Source organism: Microtus ochrogaster, chromosome 1, assembly GCF_000317375.1.
Source record: "Microtus ochrogaster isolate Prairie Vole_2 chromosome 1, MicOch1.0, whole genome shotgun sequence".
Classification (NCBI taxonomy): domain Eukaryota; kingdom Metazoa; phylum Chordata; class Mammalia; order Rodentia; family Cricetidae; genus Microtus; species Microtus ochrogaster.
In genome coordinates this window covers 24,275,008-24,296,050 of record NC_022009.1, presented here as the reverse complement: position 1 = coordinate 24,296,050, position 21,043 = coordinate 24,275,008, and the positions used below count along the sequence as shown (strand labels likewise).

General features: G+C 49.9%; 1 protein-coding gene across 1 annotated transcript in view; it reads right to left on the bottom strand.

Annotated features, from left to right (window-relative positions):
• The window catches only part of Esrrb (estrogen related receptor beta), a 97,180-nt gene that overhangs the window by 46,445 nt on the left and 29,692 nt on the right, over positions 1-21,043 (bottom strand). The window contains exon 2 of the mRNA XM_005343383.2: positions 3,396-3,799. Coding sequence (XP_005343440.1) covers positions 3,396-3,799 — 404 coding nt within the window. The remainder of the gene's footprint in view (positions 1-3,395; positions 3,800-21,043) is intronic.

Below are 21,043 nucleotides of genomic sequence, written 5' to 3'. Positions count from 1 at the left end.
GCCAAGCCCAGAGGATGGACCTCCAGGGTTCTCTTTCAATGTCTGTCAGGACACCTGGTTTCTACAAGCTTCCTTACATATGGGATCAAGCAGACAGACATTTCTGCCAGGAAGGAATGAAAGAATTGGAACAGCTATGGCTCTTAGCCTACGTAATTATTTGGGAATCGGTCCACAGATGAAACCATTTAGGTGGAGCCCAGGCTGACCTGGAACTTGCTAGCAGACCAGGCTGGTCCAGTACTTCAAAGGCTTGCACCACTCGGTTCAGCCCACAGAATCTGACTTTTAGAAGATGGCCTGGGGCTGAGGTGTAGCTCAGCAGAACTACATTAAATTCAAGAAACCCTTAGGAGGTTCCTGTCTGACACAGCGATTTAAAGGCAGCTTCAATCCCAGTAGGAAGGAAGCAGAAGCCGGGGATCTGTAAATTCGCGGCCAGCCCAGACTCTGCAGCAAACTCTGGGCTTACCAGGTCTCAAAAGTAAAACAAACAAACCAACTGAGCCCACACAGCACCTCGGTACTGAAAACACTCTCCACGTCTGTTCACATGAAGGAAAATGGCCCAAGCTCCCTGGTTAGGAGAAAGCTGTTCTGATTTGGAGCTGACCGCCGTGCCCGCAGACCCTGCAGACCCCTGGGGCTCTCAGCACTGAATTCAGCTATTTTAGAGACATATCCCTAATTCTCCTGTCTTCACTCTGCATTTTACTCAGAGCAGGATCTTAAGTGATTACTTTGTTCTTTTGCTGTTTGACTGCATTCAGAAACAACAACAACAACTATGGTGGAGAATTCCTGTTATCCCAGTACTTGAGCAGTAGAGACAGGGGACCAGCTAGCCTGCTAGGGCTGGGTGGTGATTGTGATCTTTGTTAGATCGGAAACCAAGGAGTTAATAAGGAGAGCATCCGGCCAACTTCAGGCCTCCAGCTACCTTTCCCGGGCTCTGGAGAGAAGACTCTCCCAACAGGTAATTGAGCGCAGACCTCTCCTGGAGATAAGGGGCCACAGCACACAGCCAACTTCTAGGAAGAGATCTGTATCCTTTTCATGGTAGCCCGTAATTAATACTGCTAGCAGATCTGTCCTAAGACACTCCTAGCCACCTGGTGAGGGGGTGGCAGAGGCTCTGGGTCTGTACACATCAGCCTTGGCTTCTAGAAAATCTGATCTGGAACACTCCTGTTCCATTTAAAGTCACCATGAAAAGGGAAAAAAAACAAAAAAACAAAAACACGCTGACATCTCCTCAAATCTCATTTCCAAAAAACTTATGTCTAAAACAAGGAGCCTGCAAGGCCACTTCCCAGTTTAGGAAGAAAAACCTGGGGTTTCAGTAACACGGATTTAAACATCTCATATGGGACAAATATCGGTTGAGCCGTAGGAGTTCAGTGGGCTGAAGCAATAGACGGAACTGTCTGCCACACAACGTATTTCAGAGCCCAGGTTCCTTCCACCCAAGGGGAGGGGTATAAAGCTGCAGGCACCCAGTACACACCAGGTCCTGGCTTTCACCCCAGCACCGAAAGGGGAATACAGAACAGCCAGACCTGGAACCATTCATCTGTCTCGGAGCTTGGCACACAAGACGGTCAATACACACTTGCAGAATGGGAGGGCCAGAAGACTCCAAGGGAGATAAGGGAGGCAGGAGGGTGGGGCTTACAAACACTCACTTGTTTAAACATTTTGGACGTTTTAATTTTAAAATTAAAAAAAAAAAAGGTTTGCTTAAAACATTATTCCAAGCCAGATATATTAGTGTATGCTTGTACTCCCAGTACTTCAGAAACAGAGGCAGGTGGATCTCTCGAGTTCTGGGCGAGCCAGGGCTACACAGTGAGACCCTGTCACAAAACACCAAAACATATCCATCACCACACTGGGCTAATTACAGTGACTCTAGTTTGTGTGCAGGAGTATGGGCAGGAGCGCCAGAGTGCCCATGTGGAGGTCGGGAGTCACCTACCACGTGAGTTATAAGGACTGAAAGGTCATGAGGCTTGGTGGCTCTTCACACTGAGCAATCTCAGAGGCCCTAAAATAGTTTAATAATCTAAATTTTATTAGATCAAAATAATCACACTACCTTCTTTCAATATATACTGATTATATATTACATATATATTGAAAGAAAGTATATTTTTATATATATTTAATATATATTAAGCTTTTCCTCTACGATCAAACAGATTACACTTATTCTCATGATCAAAATGTATGGAGAGATTGTGAAAAGTCTAAGCTAGGGGCCAGCAAGGCGGTTCAGAGGTTAAACACACTTATAGCCAATGCTGACGATCGAGCCCCATCCCAGGGACCCACAGAGTAGGAGACAATCTACTCCTCTGATTTCTCTGTGTGTGCCGTGGCAAGCATTTAATGCCCTCAACTGGCCTACTAGATCGTTATCGGATGAGATTAACAAATAAAAATCTGTTGAATAAACAGAATCACCCTAGGGGAAGCCTGGCCAACTTCTTCCAAAGTGGTCAAGGAAGAACACGGGAACAGAACACCTTTGAGTCCAAGAGGCAGGACACAGGATGAGGAACTACACCGGGAGACACAGGCAACACCCCTGGGTTTCCTTCCTCCAGCTGACTGGCAGTGTGCGCTGACTGGAATCAGTACATTCTAGGTACCTGTGTGAACAGTGTAGGAAGTGCTCCGTAGGAAGCCTGGCTGCCAGAATGCAAGCTAAGTGGTCCAGACTAAATCCAGTTAAGAGTCACTCCCAGTCCCTCTGGGCCATAAAGGAAGCTGCCCAGTGAGGGCCGGTCCACCATTATCCTCCACTTACCTACACAAAGGGAGGCAACAGGACTCCTGAACACCGCAATCAAGATGAAAGAGGTGACCACCCCAGGGCTACAAGCACGTGACCCAAGTGATATGCAAATGCATTGAGAAATAGCCTAAGGTCAGCAGGATCTCCCCCCCCCCCAGCCAGTTCCGGTACCCAGGCCTACTTTTCTACAATTAAGATAAAAACAGAGAGGCTCTTCGTATTTCACTAAGTCTGGAACGGTGGAGCAAACGACGCTAACACCTATTTTCATACCCCACAATAAGTTTTTGGAGGGAGGGGTCAAGCATTTGGCAGTACACACGGTGACAGTTGTTCAAGATTAGGTACGGGCATGGATTTTGCTATGGTGTTTCAGGGGTGCAGCAGGGAGGAGCACAGTATTACCTATGGTCTTACAGTTAGAATCTTTGCCTAGAATCCATGAGTGAGAAACAGACACAAATAGGAGTCCTCCAGACTGCCTCTGCTCCCTGGGAACCCAGATCTGAATTTAAGAAAACAAACCACGCTAGTCCAGGAGGCCAGAGTCCCCGCCCACGGCCTGAATCCAGGCCTTGCATTGCCCACCACGCACCTTGGATGGTTCTCTTGAAGAACGCCTTGCAGGCCTCGCAGGAGGCCACGCCATAGTGGTAGCCAGAGGCAATGTCCCCGCACACGAGGCACAGACGCTTGGGGATGGCGTTAATCACATACTCGCACTTGATGTCGTCCACGATACCACTAGCACAGTCCTCGTAGCTCTTGCGGCACGGGGTGCCTCCCAGCCCTGCACCTGCGAACATAGGCGGCGAGTCCAGACCGTTGCTGTGGGTGCCCAGGGCCATGCCAAAGCCACCACTGGCGTCCGAGGAGCCGCTGGGACTGTGGTGGCTGAGGGCATCAATGCCCGACGATGGGCTGGATGGCTCCGTCTTGATGAAGGAGCCGCAGCTGGAGCCCAGGTGCCGATCTTCCGAGGACATTCGATTCAGCAGCCTGCGGACACAAAACGCGGGAGTCAGTCCTCAGCAAGGTGAAAGTGCAGCAGGGGCTCCGGCCTAGTGGGCGGGCCACGTGGGCGTGTCTGCAGCTAAGGCGTTGAGAAGCCGTGGTGGTCAGGCCAGTAACAGCCGCCCAGAACAAGTTTCTGCGACTTCGGAGTGCTAAGAAACTTTGAATTAGCAAGCTGCAAATGGGACGCTCTGTGCCGCGCAAATTGCTGGCCTAAGGGCGCTAAGATGCTAACTAGCCTTCCTAAATATTTGGCCAACCTTCCTACCTTGACGGACAATCAGTGGAAGGTAGACGTAGCTGTCCCAAGCCCCAAGCCTCAAGCCTCAGTAAAAGGCCCTCTTAGTCCTTCCACTCCTTCAAACCCCAGTGAGCTGTGAAATCCCTGCTTGGAACTTCCCCCCAATTCCTCACCCTTACCGAGATTGCCAAGTCTTCTAACTGGAGCAAAGAGGGGCAGTATGACCAAAGGCACCAATCAGATTGACTGTTGTTGATTTTTATCTGTGGTCCTGTCTGAAGTGTGATTTCTTGACCCTTTCTTTACCCTCCCCCTTTCTTTTTTGGTTTGGGTTTTTTGTTTGTTTGTTTTGAGAAAGATTTATCCACATAGTTCTGGCCATCCTAGAACTCACTCTGCAGAGCAGGCTGGCCTCGAACTCAGAGACTCACCAGCCTAAGGCATGCACCACCGCAGCCGGAGTTTCTATTTTCTCTTCTTACCCATGGCTAATCCAGTTTGCATAAAGCCCCCCCAGTACCCCAAAGACAGTCTCCATTAGACTGCATGAGAGAATCAAGAAAAGCCAATTAATTCTACACAGCTCTCTCTTCTGCTTCCTAGTCCCTCTCTTTTTGAGATGGAGCCTGTGAGAGTAGCCCAGGCTGGCCTTGAATTTATTAGGTAGTTCAGTCTGACCTTGAGTTCTGTACTCTACTACCTTGGCCAAGGACATACTGGGATTACAGGCCTGCACCACCACGTAACTTTACAGGGTCTCTCTATGTAGCCCTGGCTGGCCTAGAACTATGTAGACCAGGCTGGACTCAAATTGCACAGAAATCAGCTTGCTTCTGCCTCCTGAGTGCTGGGGATGAAAGGTGTGCACCACTAAGCCGGGCGTGCCACCAGATAACTCTTTTTTTTTTTTAGTTTTTTGTTTTGTTTTGTTTTAGTTTTTTGAGACAGGGTTTCTCTGTGGCTTTGGAGCCTGTCCTGGCACTAGTTCTTGTAGACCAGGCTGGCCTCGAACTCACAGAGATCTGCCTGCCTCTGCCTCCCGAGTGCTGGGATTAAAGGCGTGCGCCACCACCGCCTGGCCATCAGATAACTCTTAAGGAAGAATTGTTTGCCTCGCGTCAGCTGAGCAAACACCCTTCTTATCACCCTACTCCTTTTGCCTGAAGTTCTTTTTAGCCTGGAACCTTCCAGAATGCTCTGGAGTCTCACCACTACAGCAGATCCTCTGGGATCCCTGACAGCTGTGGGGTAATAGAGTATTTCTGCTTATTGGAAGCCCCATCTCTCCAGCCAAGTTCACGCGAAGGGGACTGGACTGAAGGAGGGTTCAGGGGAACCTAGTTGTTCACCAGGTTCAGTTAGGGTTTGGGTCTGAGACTGGGGGCAGAGGCAGATTAGGGGTGCCAGGCATGGTGGCACACGCCCTTAATCTCAGCAACTTTGGAGGCAGAAATAGAAAGATCTCTGTGTTTGAGGCCAGTCTGGTTTACCTAAAGAATTTTGGGACAATTAGGACTACGTAGAGACCCTGTCTCAAACAAACAAACAAAACTGTCTAGAGGCATGATTCCCTAAAGCGGCCCCACCCTCAGACCCGCCTCTCTACCAGGAGGGTGCACGGACCAGCTTGCGCACCTGGAACAGGAGAAAAGCAAAGGGGAAAAAAAAATGACAGAAACAGCAAGACTCCTGGGCAGGAAGGAAGATCCCAGAGCAGGAGGGTTCACACCTCCAGTATCTCTTGAAGGCAACTTTGCTTATTACCTCTTTTCTGAAAAGCCCATGAAAAGGGTCCCTCCATAGGGAAGAGGGGCTTTATCATTACACCACTAACAATCCCTGGCTTAGCTGGGCACCAAGACCACAGAGTTGTTCACGTAACCCACCAAAGGGGCTTTTGGTCCCACTGAAGCACACTCACATTCAGGACACCACCTCCTGGGGTTGTCACTCACCTGCGCTTGAACTTGGAGGGGGCAGGGAAGGAAAGAGGGAGGGAGGTAGCTGCAGGTCCTGAATGAGAGAGCCTTGCAGCGGTCCTCAGCCTTCCTAATGCTGCAACCCTTTCATGCAATTCCTCACATTGTAGTATCCCCCAACCATAAAATTATTTTATTGCTATGCCATAACTGTAATTTTGTTACTGAGTGATGTCCCGGTTCCTAACATCATCAGAAATGTGTTTTCCCCGGTCGCGACCCAGAGGTTGAGAACAGCTGCTACAGGCTCTTGTTCTCTAGCTTCCTAGAAAGGAGTTTGTACAGACTGGGCCCCTGGGTCCCCTGTGTTCCAAATAGAACATTCCTTTAACATGGAGATCCTCTCCTACGGCATCCCCATTCTCCCTTGGTAAGCAGACAGTCGACTCCAGACGGTTTCTACATCTCTGGCTGGTACCTTGTCATCTTGGGCATGGCCACCCAACACCAGCAAGGTAGCCTAAGGAAGCAGCAGGGTACCATCTGGAGGTGGGGGTCGGACTGAGAGCAAGGTCAAGAACACGGCTGGAGTGCTCCTCACGTGCCCTTCCACTCCGTGTCAGGGGTGACAACTTCTGATCCTCTCTAGCTTCTAAGTCCCACGTGAAGCCCTGGGATTCCCTAACTTCCTGATTCTACTCAGCCTTCCACAGGCTCTGAGAGCACCGAAGACTTCCCAAGGGACCCTTGACACCAGCAGGGCCAAAAGCCGCTTCTCTTGAGCATGTAACACAGGCCTCCCTCTGTCTCTGGAGGCACAAGAAACATTTACTCAGAGGGAGGGAGAGGGAGGCTGCAGCTTCTCCTGGGAGGGTATGGGTCACAATTTTCCATTGCCCCCCCCCTCACCTCCTCTTGAAGCTCAGACTACCCTGAAAGATACTGGAAGTATCTGGTTGGGCTCCCAAGCCCAAGTCCTGGCTTTCTTCAGTCCAGTGTCTTAATTCAGAAGGCCCCAAGGCATCCTTCAGTGTCTGGGATCCCCAGGGCTAAGAAACTGGACCCTGGTCTCAGTCAGAGTCAGTGCAGGAAGCAGCCAGTAATTTAGTATCTGAATCCCAAAAGAGGGGCGTTTGGTGTCATGACATTATTTCTTTATCTCCCCTCCAGCTCTCCCTCCTCTCCCCTTCCTCCCTCCCTCTCTCTTTCTTTTGTTTTGAGACAAGGTCTATGTAGTCTTGGTCATCCTGGAACTCATTATGTAGACCAGGCTGACCTCAAACTCCCCTTGCCACTGCTTCCTGAACGCTGGCATTAAAAGCGTGTAATATGCTACCTGGCATTTTATTAATTTTAATTGTATGTGTATGTGTGTATGTTTGTGTGTGTGTGTACATGTGTTCGTTCACACATGAGCACACGTGTCCTGGAAGGACAGGAGCCTGGGATCCCCTGGAGATAAAGCTAACAGGCAGTAGTGAGCAACCTGACATGGATTCTGGGGATGGACCTGAAATCCAAAGGCAGAGCCGTTAGTGCTCTTAACCTCTGAGCCATCTCCCCAGGCTGGACTCTAGCCTGCCATTCTCCTGCCTCAGCCTCCCAAGTGCTGGGATTATAGGATTATAACATGTTTACCCATCACCACATCTAATTTAGCATTCTCACTTCTGTGGCTATTCGAGCCCCACCAGGAGGCCTTCCCGTGGACAGGCTGCATGTGTGGGTCCCTACTTCACACCAGCTGTTGGCTGGCTGACAGGAAGAGGTCAAGCACAACCCAGGGGCCAGGTCAGACGCCCTCATGAAAGAATCCCCGGGCCCCCAGACCAGCACTACCTTAGGGGACACCAGGCCCCCAGACCAGCACTACCTTAGGGGATGCCCCTGTTTCTGGTCTTCTTTGGATGTAAATGTCCCTAAGATGCCTTGCTCTGTTTCATTTTCTTTTTCACTCTCAGGCCCCATCCACCTGCTCCTCCACTCCAAGGCCTGTTGACCCCAGCTGCCATTCACCAAGCTCCAGCTGTCCTCTAGAGACCTTTGCTTTGTCTGTTGGTTTGACTCTTGAGCTGGCTCTTACTAGGTAACCGTGGGTGACTTGCTTCTCACCATTCAGCTCAAGCTAGCCTTGGACCGACGCCAGTCCTACCTCCCAGCCTTTGGGGACTGAGATTACAGGCGTGAACCATCACACCCAGCTGGGGATCTTCTTCTGAACTATTGTACTTAATCGTCGTAACCTATCTGCTGGAGACTGTTTTCCCGGTGTTACAGAATAGACAGCAGGGGCTCCACGTTTATTCAGTTTACTAGAGCAGAGGGAGGAGCCAGGAGTCCAGCTAGCAGTGTATGCAGATCTGGTTCCTATGTCAGACCCCATCGCCCGATCCCAGGCCCGAGGAAACCCACTCCATATAGAAATATAGAAACTTTGTCTTTACAGTCCTCCAAAATACAGATGGTGTCTTACTGTCCCTAACCCAAAGTCCTTATTGTCATCTCTTGACCCCTAGAGTTAAGAGCGGAAAACTCTGGCAGGGCTATACAATAAAACTGTCTCCAATCCAGAACAAAAAGAATGGAGAACTCTGAGGCAAGGAGGAGATGTCCATTCTCATCAACCCCGTTTCACGTCCCTGGCAGGGCAAAGGAAGTTATTGACGATGCCAGACTCTTTGGAACACTTGGCCGCAGTCCCTGTCTGCCCCTGACTTCAGGCACTTATTCAGAGCAAAATGTAAAGGAAGGACAGAGAGGAAGGCGTCCAAGAAGACAGCACCAAGTGAGGTAGTGCATACCTATAAACCCAGCAAGTGGGAGACAGCACCAAGTGAGGCAGTGCATACCTATAAACCTAGCAAGTGGGAGGCAGAGGCAGGAGGACTGAGCAAGCTCAAGGTCAGCCTAGACTACCTGGTGAGACCGTAAAGAAAGACAGGAGAGAGGAGGGGCGAGAGGGGGAGAGAAGGAGAGAGAAGGGGGAGGGATGAACAGATGGAAGGGCAGAGGGATGGCAGGAAGGAACGAAGGAAGGAGCCTGGGGATGTGGCTCAATTGGTAAATTGCTTGCCACGCAAGTATGAAGACCCAGGTTCAGATCCCCAGAACCCATGTAAAAGGTCACACAGGGTAGCATGCTTGAAATCCCAGCACTGGAAAGGCACAGACAGAAGGGTCCCAGGTACAAGGCAGTCAGCACCAGGTACAGGGCAGTTAGTACCAGGTACAGGGCAGTCAGCACCAGGTACAGGGCAGTCTCCCCTGGACTTAGGGATGTGGGTATGGGGAAGGGATACACTTTCGAAGGTTGCTGGTCACATTAGTGTCTTTGACGAGAAGCAAATCGTTGAGAGTGGAAGGAATGCCACGTATTTAAAATCAACCACCCATACTTTCTAGTTTGCCCCAGCAATTCATTCCCGCCTGCCGATCTATAGTCACCACCACTCGCTCTCTCCATCCTGCTCCCCGAGGCAGGTGAGATGTTAAAGGCCAGCCTAGTCAGGCCAGCAAAAGCTACACAGTGAAACCCTTCCTCAAAAAATAAAATAAAACAAAGAAAAATTTTAAATGAAAAAATTTTAGAGGTTATCATGGATAGGTTACCAAGTGGAGAGCAGGGAAGAAACCGTCTCAGGGTGAGAGAGTAGGAGGCACCCCACACAAGCTCTGGGAGGGGGCGCAGGCCAGCCATCATCTGGGGCGGTCTGGATCAATGACAATGACTATTGACTGTGGGAAGGGAGCAGACATCCCATCTCAGGGCCTTTGCAAGAGCAATCACGGGTGGCAGAAGCCCCTTGAGGCATCCTCTCTCTTTGATCAGTCTGGTAACCGGAGCTCGGCAAGCCACTTTGGCCTCAATGTCACCATCGTCTGATTAAATGTGGCCTCCGTCTTGCTTCCACACAGCCCTTCCTGCCCCAGCTGGATATCCCTCCACAGGGCTGAAGATTCTCCAAACACAGAGAGATGGGGAGAACCTCGTAAGTTCTGAATGAAGCCCAGTTTTGCCCCCAAACTCTAAAGGAAAAGAGTTCCCAGAGTTCGGCGGGAATCCCAGGTACAGGTCTCCTTGAGGTGACCTGCCAGCAGGTGGACAGGTAGAGGGGGGTGTAGAACAGACTCACCTACTTTCTGCTGTGGGGTGGGGGTCTTCTCACCACTGAAAAGAATCTGGGTCACAACAAACTGTTACCCTAGCTAGAGCCATCTGGCTTTCTCCTCAGGCCATGCACCTGAGTGTAGGGACAAACATCTGTGTGGAACATGTCGGTTCTGCCTCACAGTGTGGTCGGTTCCGGGTAGCCAGGTCATGCCTTCTCTGGTGTTCACCCGTGGAATAGGTTCAACCACAGCATCTGCTTCCCAAGGCTGTCTAGGTGATGGTGCTAAGGAGGGGACCAGCTCCAAACAGTGCTGGCCCCAAGCCATCTCTTAGTGGGGGCTGCTATTGTGATAATTTCCACGGACAGCTTATGAAGAAATCCAGCAGCTAGCTGACCTGGGGTTAACTGACCCAAAACTGAGGATAAAATGCAAGAAATTTGCCAAATACTAGGAGGGGAAGGGGTCGATAAGTAAGCAAAGAGGACAGAGAGGCCTGAACTGGGAACCCAGTAAAGGGGGCGGGGGTCTGAAATACTGGCTCACACATTTCTATAGTCAGTGACCTGACTGGAAACCAGGGACCTTAGGTAAGGCAGATGGGTCCTCAGAACCCCCCCCCCCAAGCACAGGAAGAAACACTCCTAAACTTCCGGGCAAGCAAAACACTCGAGAGATCTGCGCCAGCCTTGGCTACACACGGAGTACGTGGCCACAGCCCATACCACGCGAGAGTCCATCTCAGAAGACAAAACAACAGGAAGACTATCACCTAAGGAAGGCTGGACTTGCTGGTGTGTGCCTAAAACGCCAGCACTAGGAAGACGGAAGCAGAAGAATCAGAACTGCAACCTAGAGAGTTCAAGGCCGGCAGACTGGTCTCAAAAAACAAAAAAGCACAACTCAGCTGTGCACAGGACAGGGGAAGGCCTGAGGCTAGATGTTAGCCGTAAATGACTACCAAACTCTCAGCCTTCTAGGTACTTACTACATTAGAGCAAGGGGAGGAGGGGGCAGAGGAGGAGAGGGGTGGGTCAGTGATGAGACGTGTTAGGGTTACAATAAATGAGGTTCTGTGCACTGAGGACCATTAATTATACTTTTTTTTCTTAAACTCAGAAGTTTCATTAATTGAAACCCTTCCCCTAGCAGTCTGAATTGCTCGTTTTAATAGGAAATGTTTTTTAAGATCATTCCTGTGGGGCCGACATCTTATACACTTGTATCTTTCAACTTTCACAACCAGACACACCTGCCCAGCTGGAGTCACTGACTCTCAAATTCTCAGCAGGCCTTCTGCCTCACTTGGTGACTTTTAGGTTAGGGAACCATAGCCTGGGAAACAGGCTGGTTGGTGGAGGGCACCCAAGAAGTACAGAGTTTAGATTCTGAGCTGGAGGGAACCTGCCTGGGAGATCAAACTGATGGAGAAAGCCACCCACCTGCCACCAACCCAGGTCACACTGCTATTCAGGCACTTTCCTCTGCGATGTCTGCGTTTTGTTTTTAGTTGTCTCTCTTGGGTATATCTTTGCTGGAACACAGGAAAAACAAGTGCTCAACAGTGTAACAGCCTCAGCGACAGCCTTCCTCCTTCTCCACGCTCCACAGCTCAGGCAGAAATCTGCCGTTAAGCACCGTGTCGCCTGGAAGATTAGTCAAAACCAGGCTGATCCCAGACAACTGATGGAAATCTCATTGCACGCAAATTATGGCATGGAAAATAATGATAGGTAATTAGTGTCTTTCAATTGGGGCCTTTTATCCATCCGTTTTCAGGCTGCATACATCAGAAGAGAGAGGGGCTGTGATGGAGCTGGAAGACACTGCTGGATGAAGAGTGGTCCCCTCGGGACAGCCGGGAAGTCCCAGTCTGGCCCCCAGACAACCACTACGAGCTTTTGTGAAGCTTCAGTCCTGACCTGGAATTTCCTCAGTGAAGAGTTCTCACTCCGGGGTCATCAACACTACTGGATCTCATTCCAATCTACTCGGCCAGCTCTGGGTTCCCCACACCACAACAAAGGGTCAGGGAAACTGTCAGAGTCTGAATAAACTGGGCATGGTGGCTCAAGCCCATAACCCTATGACTTGGGAGACTGAGGCAGGGGGATGACCTCAGAACAGCTTGTACTACATAGCAAAACCTTGGCTCAAAACAAGACCAAGGAAAAAAATGAACAGGGGTAGAAAGATGGCTTAGAGATTAAGAGCACTGGCTACTCTCCCAGAGGACCAGGATTTGATTCTCAACACCCACATGCCAGCTCACATGATCTGTGACTCTAGGTCCACAGGGATCCCGATGACCTCTTTGACCTCTGGGGGTACCAGGCACACATTTGGTGCACAGACACGCATACAGGCAAAACACTCAAACACATAAAAATAAATGAAGGAAAAGACTTGAAAGGGACAGCAAGATGGTTCAGTGGGCAAAAGAGCTTCTTGCAAACCTGATGGCTGAGTGCTATGCCTGGGACCCACGTGGCAGAAGGAGCAAGCTACCTACACTCACAGGAGCACACACACACACACACACACACGCACGCACGCACGCACGCACGCGCGCCACACACACACGCATACACACACTTGTGCACACACACATAATGAAAGAAATTTAAAATCTCACAATCTGTTTCTACCCCATCTACTGTGGGACAATGGTCTTGTATTGTTTTAATAAAAAAGGCTGACTGGCCAGTAACCAGGCAGGAATTAGAGGCAGGGCAATGAGAACAGGAGAATTCTGGAAAGAGGAAAGGTTCAGTCTGCAATCGTTACCCAGACTCAGAGGGATCCAGACCCAGAGGAAGCAAGATGAAAATGCCTCACTGATAAAAGGTACCAGGCCACGTGGCTAGCATAGATAAAAAAGATGGACTAATTTAAGATGTAAGAATTAATTAATAAGAAGCCTGAGCTAATAGGCCAGACAGTTTATAATTAATATAGACCTCTGTGTGTTTCTTTGGGACTGAACGACTGCAGGACCCGGGGCGGGACAGAAACCTCTGTCAACACCCATCTCTCATGTCCTACTAAAGGTGACATGACATTTGACATTTGTGAATGTTATGACAGGTCCCAAGCCTGTTTATATTTGCCCCCTGTATCAGTCAATGATATGACATAAATACCCCACAGACTGGTGCTGAACCCACTCTGGTGTCTCCAGATGGCACCTTGTTCTCACATGAGCCATGGGCATGGTCTTGGCACTGAACTCACAGCTGGACAGTCTGAATTTGAACCCCAGTTCTGCCACTCATGATCTGGGTTATTTAACCTCTTGATGCCTCAGCTTCCCCATCTGTGACATGGAGATGTGAACGAGAATGCTCTTCTCCCAGGGCAGTCTTGAGAACGAGCACCTTGATACACAAAAGTCCCTGGCACATAGTAAGTACTCATTTGTATGAGTAATGATTTTTATCACCCTTGTTTGGCAATAAGGGAACGGCCTCTACTTACCTCCCACCCATGCATTTGTCCATCTGCCCATTCAACCATACACTCACACACACTATTTGCACTAAGAAATTCCTTCTAGCAAAAGGTACCCTCATGCAGGCGCTTCTCCTGGGAACTGGCATCCAATTCCAACATACTTCTTCCTCTCTCTCAGACAAGAGCAGTACCTGATCCAAGACAGGCCACCAAGTCTCTCCCAGAAGATTTCTGGGGTTGGAGATGCCTCTCCTGGGCCAGAAACTGCAAGCTGCAGAGCTCCAGGGTTGAACAAGGTCATGCACCTCTCCAATGTGCAGTGGAAAAGGAGAATATTGAAGCTAGCAGCAACCAAGAGTGAGGGTCAGAGGCAGAGGATTCTGGGAGGCTGTGCTAGTGCAGCAGCCAGCGGCATCTCTGCTCAAGCCGTTAAGAATGGCTGCTTCCCTGAAGCCTGCGTCCACACAGAGGACTTCAGGCACTTGAAGGCATGACTCCAGCACCATCTCCATCATGCCCTCACACGCTCATTCTCTTGCTGTTCTTTGAGTATCTATGAGCGATCTATTATTGTTCCCCTAGTCAACAAAGTGGACAGGCCCCTGCCCTCAAAGGCAGACAGTGCCATATTGTATTAACTCTAGGCAGCACACCTTCCCCACCCACCTACAGTGGCAGAGGGATAAGACCAACTTTTTGTGGGGTTAGCCACCATGACATTGTGACTGTAGGAAGGAAGAGCCAATGCTGCCCCCTAACTAATACCAGGAGCAAGGCACCGCTTGGCGCAAATTCAGTCAGTGATAAGGACCCTGAAGACTACAAGGCAGTGGGATGCCTGTGCCCTGAGGGGAGACTTCTCAGGGAAAGCTCTGCTGGAGGAGGAGCAGGCTGAGGCCTGAGGCTGAGAAAGAGGGAAGATGGGGCTGAGAAAGAGGGAAGATGGGAGAGGTCTCCTCGTTAGCTCGGACCAGTGATGAGCAAAGTAGCAATGAAAGACACACATCCTGGGCACCGTGCTTCTTCTTTGTGCAGCACAGGGAGAATCAGCACATAAGGTGCTTGGTACCCACCGCCGACCTCTACTCCCCTCTCACCCCATCACAAACCCAATCCTCCCTGAGTGTTGCTACTACCAGCTTACGCCTATTCCCAACGACGGACATATGCAAGCCCAGAAAGAGGACACTTCTACCCACTCTCCGGTCATCGAAGTGGCCCTTTCTATGTGGCCTTAGGCACAGCACAGGTGACACAGGCTATTTATGGCACTCAGCATCCTTTTCCTATTCTCGATCAATTTTCCAGCTTTGTGTCCTCTAGGCAGATGACAGAGCTATCGTCATTCAGTGAGACGATGGGGACCAGGCTTTACAGTCAACTGGCAGTGTCACCGACAATGTCACAAAGGGTTTGCTCTATCCTGGCATGGGGCAAGTATGTACGAGGTCCCTAATTCACTAAAACTTGCTGAGGTGGCCCCTAACATTCCCCTGTTCTGCCATGTCCCACTGCCCCAGTTTTTTACCAACTCTGAGACAAGATCTCTCTCACTCTATAGCCCAGGCTGGCCTAGAACTCACTTTGTGGACCAGGCTGGCCTAGAACTCATAGCAATCATCTAGTATCAGTACTACTGGGATTATAAGCATGTACCACTGTGCCTATCTCTTGTTTCCCCATTTTTCAGATGAGGACACTGAGGTCCAGGAGGGAAAGAGTCACTATCTTGGCAAGGGTCACATAGAAAGAAAACACTGTGGTAAGTTACTGTGCTAAGGGTACTACCCCACGCTCAGAAAGCAGGGATTTTACCTCGCCTGGCGCCTCTAGGATCAGTCCACCTTCTCTGCTGTTTCCTGCCCACATTCCTCCAAGGTTGCACCATCTTGACTACTTAACTACTGTTGGGAGACAGAACCTTTCCTGGGGAGACCTGACATGGGTCTTCTGACCCCAGACAGGGATCCCCAGCAGACCAATGAGCATGTACCATCTAAGTCCAACTTGGTAACCAATTAGTGTTATCAGGGTTACTCACAGGCACAGGAGTGGCTTACAGACAGCTGCACCACCAAGGCCCACCCCAGCACGGGTGACAGCTCACAAAAGCTGGGAACCTGGAGCACACTGCACAGCCTGCAGGCAGCTCAGCAGGGTGGAGAGCATCCTTTCCAGGCGGCTGTTGGTCTAAACCTCTTCCAGGCAGCTGGGCTGGTCTTGGAGTCCTTTTTACAACCTTTCTCCTCAGAGGGTTCTCTAGGCATCTCAGCCTGTTTGGAATCTTCCTTGTAGTTTAGCTTTTGCATTCTCTTAAGCCAACTTTCAATTTTTCTTGTTTATTCTGACAGGGAGGGGCCTAGTGAATCTGGTCAGTTTCAGGGAGGTCCTGGAGCTATTTTTTAGTTGTTTACTTCTCTGCTTAAGCTCTCCTGCAGGATGAAATTTTTTTTTTTCCCTCAGAGGAGACCTCTGCACAACAACCTCCCCCCTCATCTGTGTTGGGGATTGAGGTCAAGGGCCTGCAGTACGCTATTGTCTGGTTTTGCCATTGTCTGGTTTTACCACCACCACTCCAGGCACCTGCCCTATCCTGTCGGTACCTTAACTGCATTGAACCTCCATAATACCAGAAATTCCATTTGGGAAGAGAGGACGTCAGTTGAGAAAAGTGGCCTCTGCAAGCCTCTGGTGCCTTTTTAAAATTGGCTGATTGATGTGGAAGGGTCCAGCCAACTGTGGATAGTGCCACCTCGGGGCTGGGGGTCCTGGGATGTATAGGAAAGCAAACTGAGCAAGCCACAAGGAGCAAGGCAGCATGCAACACTCCTCCATGGCCTTTGCACCAATTCCTATTCATCCTTTCAGATTCCTGCCTTGAGTTGCTTTGGATCATGGTGGGGTTTTTGTTTTGTTTTGTTTTTATTTTACATCCCCATCACAATTTCTCCTCCCACCTCTGCTCCCAGTCCCTTCTCTCTACCCCCTCCTTCCACCCACTCCTCCTCAGTTTCAGTTCAGAAAAGGGCAGGCCTCCCATGGATATCAACAAAACATGACAGATTAAGTTGCAATAAGACTAAGCACCTTCACTTGTATTGAGGCTGGGCAAAGCAAGTATAAGGAATAGGGTCTGAAAAGTCAGCAAAAGAGTCAAAGACAGCCCCTTTTCCCACTGTGACACAAGAAGACCAAGCTACATTCCTTGACCCTTCTGATTCCCCCCCTCCTACAATCCTCCCTCTTTCTCTTCATCATTTAGGAAATGGAGGTAGGCCGTTTTTGGCCTCCCTAATCTATGCTGCTGTGAGATGGGCTGGAGCCAAGGTTGCCCTTGGCCATGCTGTCACTCACCACTGACTGACCCCAGTGTTGACTATTGATCTGATAAATTAACAGCTGGTTGGCTCCATCAAAATGGGATTCTGCAGTTCAATTACTGCTCAGGACCGTAGCCTTCAGCCTACCAGGATGCTCCTGCCCCAGAGCTGGGGAGGCAGAGGTATCCTCTACTAGCCCTGAGGAGACTGTGGCTCTGTTTCTTGGGGAGGCAGCATGATAGCGAGGAAGGGGTGTGCCGGCCATGCCAGCAAGGATGGGACCTCTGAGCTTCAGGGAGGAACCCAGCCTCAGCTCCCAGCTTTGCAGAGAGACATCAGATACCATCACACTCCACTGAGCCTTAACTTCTGCACCAGGAAACTGGGTTCCAAGAAACAACTTGGTGGCATTGGGCTGTGGTAAGGCCATGGGGTGGGGGGAGAGAACAGATCAGAAACTCTCAGAAGAAGAAAAAGGACTGGAGGAGAGTGCCAAGCGGCCTCTGTCGGCACCTCCAACCTGCACAGTGCTCTATATATCCGAGTTCTTCATCTCCAGAATGACTCTGGGAGCCGGAGGGATTCTCCATGGTTAAGAGCCCTGACTGTTCTTGCAGAGGACCTGGATTTGGTTCCCAGCACCCACATGATGTCACACAAACATCCCTAACTCCACTTCCAAGGGACCCCCATATAGGGCTAAAAAGTCCAAGCTCACCTCAGGGTTTTGAAAACCCACCAATCCCTGAGCTCAAAAACCCACCTATCCCTTGGCTTGATCCAAGCTCAGGACTTGAAATCTCATCAGTTCCCATCCTGGATCTCTCCACCATGGAAAACTGTGCCCCCAAGAAACCCTACATAACCCTGCCTTCTGCTCAGTTCTTTGCAGTTTTTTGCCCAAGCAGAGACAGCTACCCTTTTGAGTAAATCTCTTTGTGTGAAGTTTGTTGTGCCGCGTGACTTTGTGGTATTCCTTGGCTCTTGACTGCCAGGATACCTTTCCCTTCAGAACTGCAGCACTTGCCTTGGGGAAACCTTTCCCCTCAGGGCTGTAACATTCACATCCAATGCCCCCTTCTAAACTTCAGGGACCCAAGGCACACATGTGATGTACATAATACATGAAGGCAAATTATTCACATACATAAAACAAATAAATGTAAAGCAAAAAGTCTGAACAAATGCCGCTGCTGTTTGTGTACCTGGCACTTGCCTCAGAACCAGCTCTAGAGAAGCTTCCAGAAGGTCAGGCTGGAAAGAGATAGGTAAGGAAGAAGACAGTCTGTCTGCTGGTAGATCCAGGCAGAAGAGATGTCACTTAGTACCAATTTAGTATTCTGGGTGGCCTGCAAGCCTTGAAGTTAAGAGAGCTCAACATGGGTGGGGTGGGAACTTCCAGTGTCAAGTGGCTAGTCTGGCCTGGTGGTGGTGTAATTCCAGTTCCTAGGCTACCCAAGGCAGGAGAATCTCAAATTCCAGGCCTGTCTGGTCCACAAAAGAGTGGGAAGCCTCAGGCCCCAGGAGCCTCCAACCTAAACACATATGACTTGGTTTTGACTTGATGGCATGTTTTGACGATTTAATTGTTTTCATAATGCATTGACCTAATCTCTCTCCCCTCATCTTTCTCCCTCCCTCTCTCCTTCCCTTTCTCTCTCCTTCCCTCTCTCCTCACGTGGTTAGAATGGTAACCTCCTAGCCCCCATCGTCTTTAAGCCTTACACCTCAGGCCTGAAGAAATCCTAAACAGCACACGTTGTCCTCCAAGCCTGGTGGGAAGAGCCCGGATGCTGACTTGGCTTCTTTTGATTCCAAGACTCTGTGTCTTGACATTGTTACTCAAGTTGCTTACCCTGGCTGTAATGGGTTTGCTGTGGGGTCCCAAAAACAGCCAGTCCCAAGCAGGCTGTGAGTCCCTGGCAGCTTGCTGCGGGGTCCCGGCAGCGGCAGACAGTGGGTCCGGGGAAGGTGCAAGTCCCCGGCAGTGGGCAGTAGGACCAGCCAGTTTTAGGCAGGGACTGCATACAAGACCACGCGGCATATTTCCATGTGGTGGTGGCAGGTGGGCAAGAGAGAGGGGGGGGGATAGGCACACCATGCAGAGTAAAGTTGGATGAACATTTACTAGATGGGCTATTGAGGGGAAGAAAAAAGGAGAGAAGAGGGGAGGAGGGAGAAGGGGAGAAGTGGGGAGAGGCAGAAGCTGCTTCGAGAGAGAGGGGACAACTGGCCATTTTACATCCCTTTCTAGGAAAGGGAAGCAACCTTGGCCATCTGCTAGTGGGGGCTGAAAGTGCAGGCAGCAGGAAGTGAGACCCTTCACCCCTGAAGCGAGCTAGATCCCTGAATCTAGAGCTGACCTCAGAGGCTTATGCCAGGTGGGAGCTTTTTGGCTTATTGGCTCATGATAATTTCACAGAGAATATCAGGGTTAAAAAGTGAAATCACCCCGAGGTAGTGAAAATCCTCATGACAGAAAGAAACCCTGGCTGGATACAATGGTTGGAGATCAATATGACAGAGACTGGGAATCCATATTTATTGTCTTCTATCCCTTGTGTCTGGCCAGTCAAATTCCCATGGCAGACACCCTGCAACTCAGGAGCTGGGGCAAGGAACCATGCATTAGGAACCAAAGGCCAGGCTTCTGGACCCACAACACCAAGGAACCTTTTGCACATGGGAAGAGAGGAACATCAGAGTCCACCCCCAGGCAACCCCTTCTCCCTCTGCGACCTCCAGAAAGTTCTTGGCCTTTTCCAAACCCCAGTTTTTTCATTTCAAGCAGGGATAACCCACTTACTCAGGGTGGGATATGTATTGTGAGTACTGAATTAGAATGCTAATATCAGAAGCCATGCCAAGTGTCAGCTTCCTTTAAAGATGCTCTCCGCCCTTCGCATTTCTTCACCCCAGCTCCTAGAAGAGATCATGAACACCTTCAGAGCAGATTATTGCCCCAGGGACCCACCCACAGAAGACACTGTACCCCAGCTCAGCCCCACCAGACCCCCAGTGAGGCAGAGAAGGCTCCCCAATTTGTGTGCCTTAGTGGCGGAGGGGTATCTGAAGCCAGTCCCCAATCCCGGCATCTTTGAGGCCTGAACTCAACCTTGCCAGTTCACAGCCTTTCAACGCCTCAACCCCAAAAGAGAGTTGGCAAGGGGCCTGGCTTGTGAGCCTCATGACAGTTAGCATGACAAAAACTGAGAGAAACTAAGCACAGCCAGGGATTTGAAGGAAGGGCGGCAGCAGGAAAACCAAGGCAATTCGCAAAGGGTGAGGAGTTTGTACCATTCACAGTGATGGTGTGAAGGGTCATCTCAGCTGTGATGTTTATCCTGGTGATGCAAGGCATAGAGAAAACCCATGATGGGCATGCAGGGGTTCAGTGCTATGTTGAGAACTGGTATGTAATATAAAACCTATCCCAGTAAAATGCTTTTAAAAGAGATTATAAAGACCTGAAGTGGTGGCACCCACCTGTAATGTCAGCACTTGAGAGGCAGACCCAAGAGGAGTTCAAGGCCAGTCTGGGAGAGGTAAGACTTTATTGAAAGAAGGAAGCGAATTATGTAAGTAAGTAAATAAATAAGAAAAACAAAGCAAAACAAAACAACTAGACCTAGTAGTATAGGCCTGTGATTTCATGACATGGAGATTGAGGGTAGAAGGAAGGCGAGAAAATGAAAGGCCGGCCTGGGCTACACACTGAGTTAAAAGGTAGCCTGGTCAACGGAGTGACCCTATCTCAAAATAAAACAAGGGTTAGAGATATAGCCCTGTGGTAGGACGATTGTCTCACTTAGCATGGTCAAGACTCTGGGTTTGATTCCTAATATGGCAAGAAGGAGTGTTAGATTAAAACAAAACCAAAAGAAAGTTATGTATTCCTGTATGCCCCAGTGCTCAGAGTACAACCACGTCCCACCCCTTCTGGCTCTTGGTCAGGGTGGTTTTGGGCTAGACCCAAATCCCTCATGCAGTTTAGGAGCCTTCTCCCTTCATCCTCCAAACTGGCATGTAGAAGACCTGACTCTTGCTTGTTTCCCATTTGGACTCCACAGACCTGGTCAAGCCCAGAGTCTGGGTAGGTCGTGACTGGGACAAAGGTGTGAGTCACAAGCCAGGTGAGGGTAGACACAGTGTGCCTCCGGTAGGTTAGTGGCAAACTCAGGTCCTA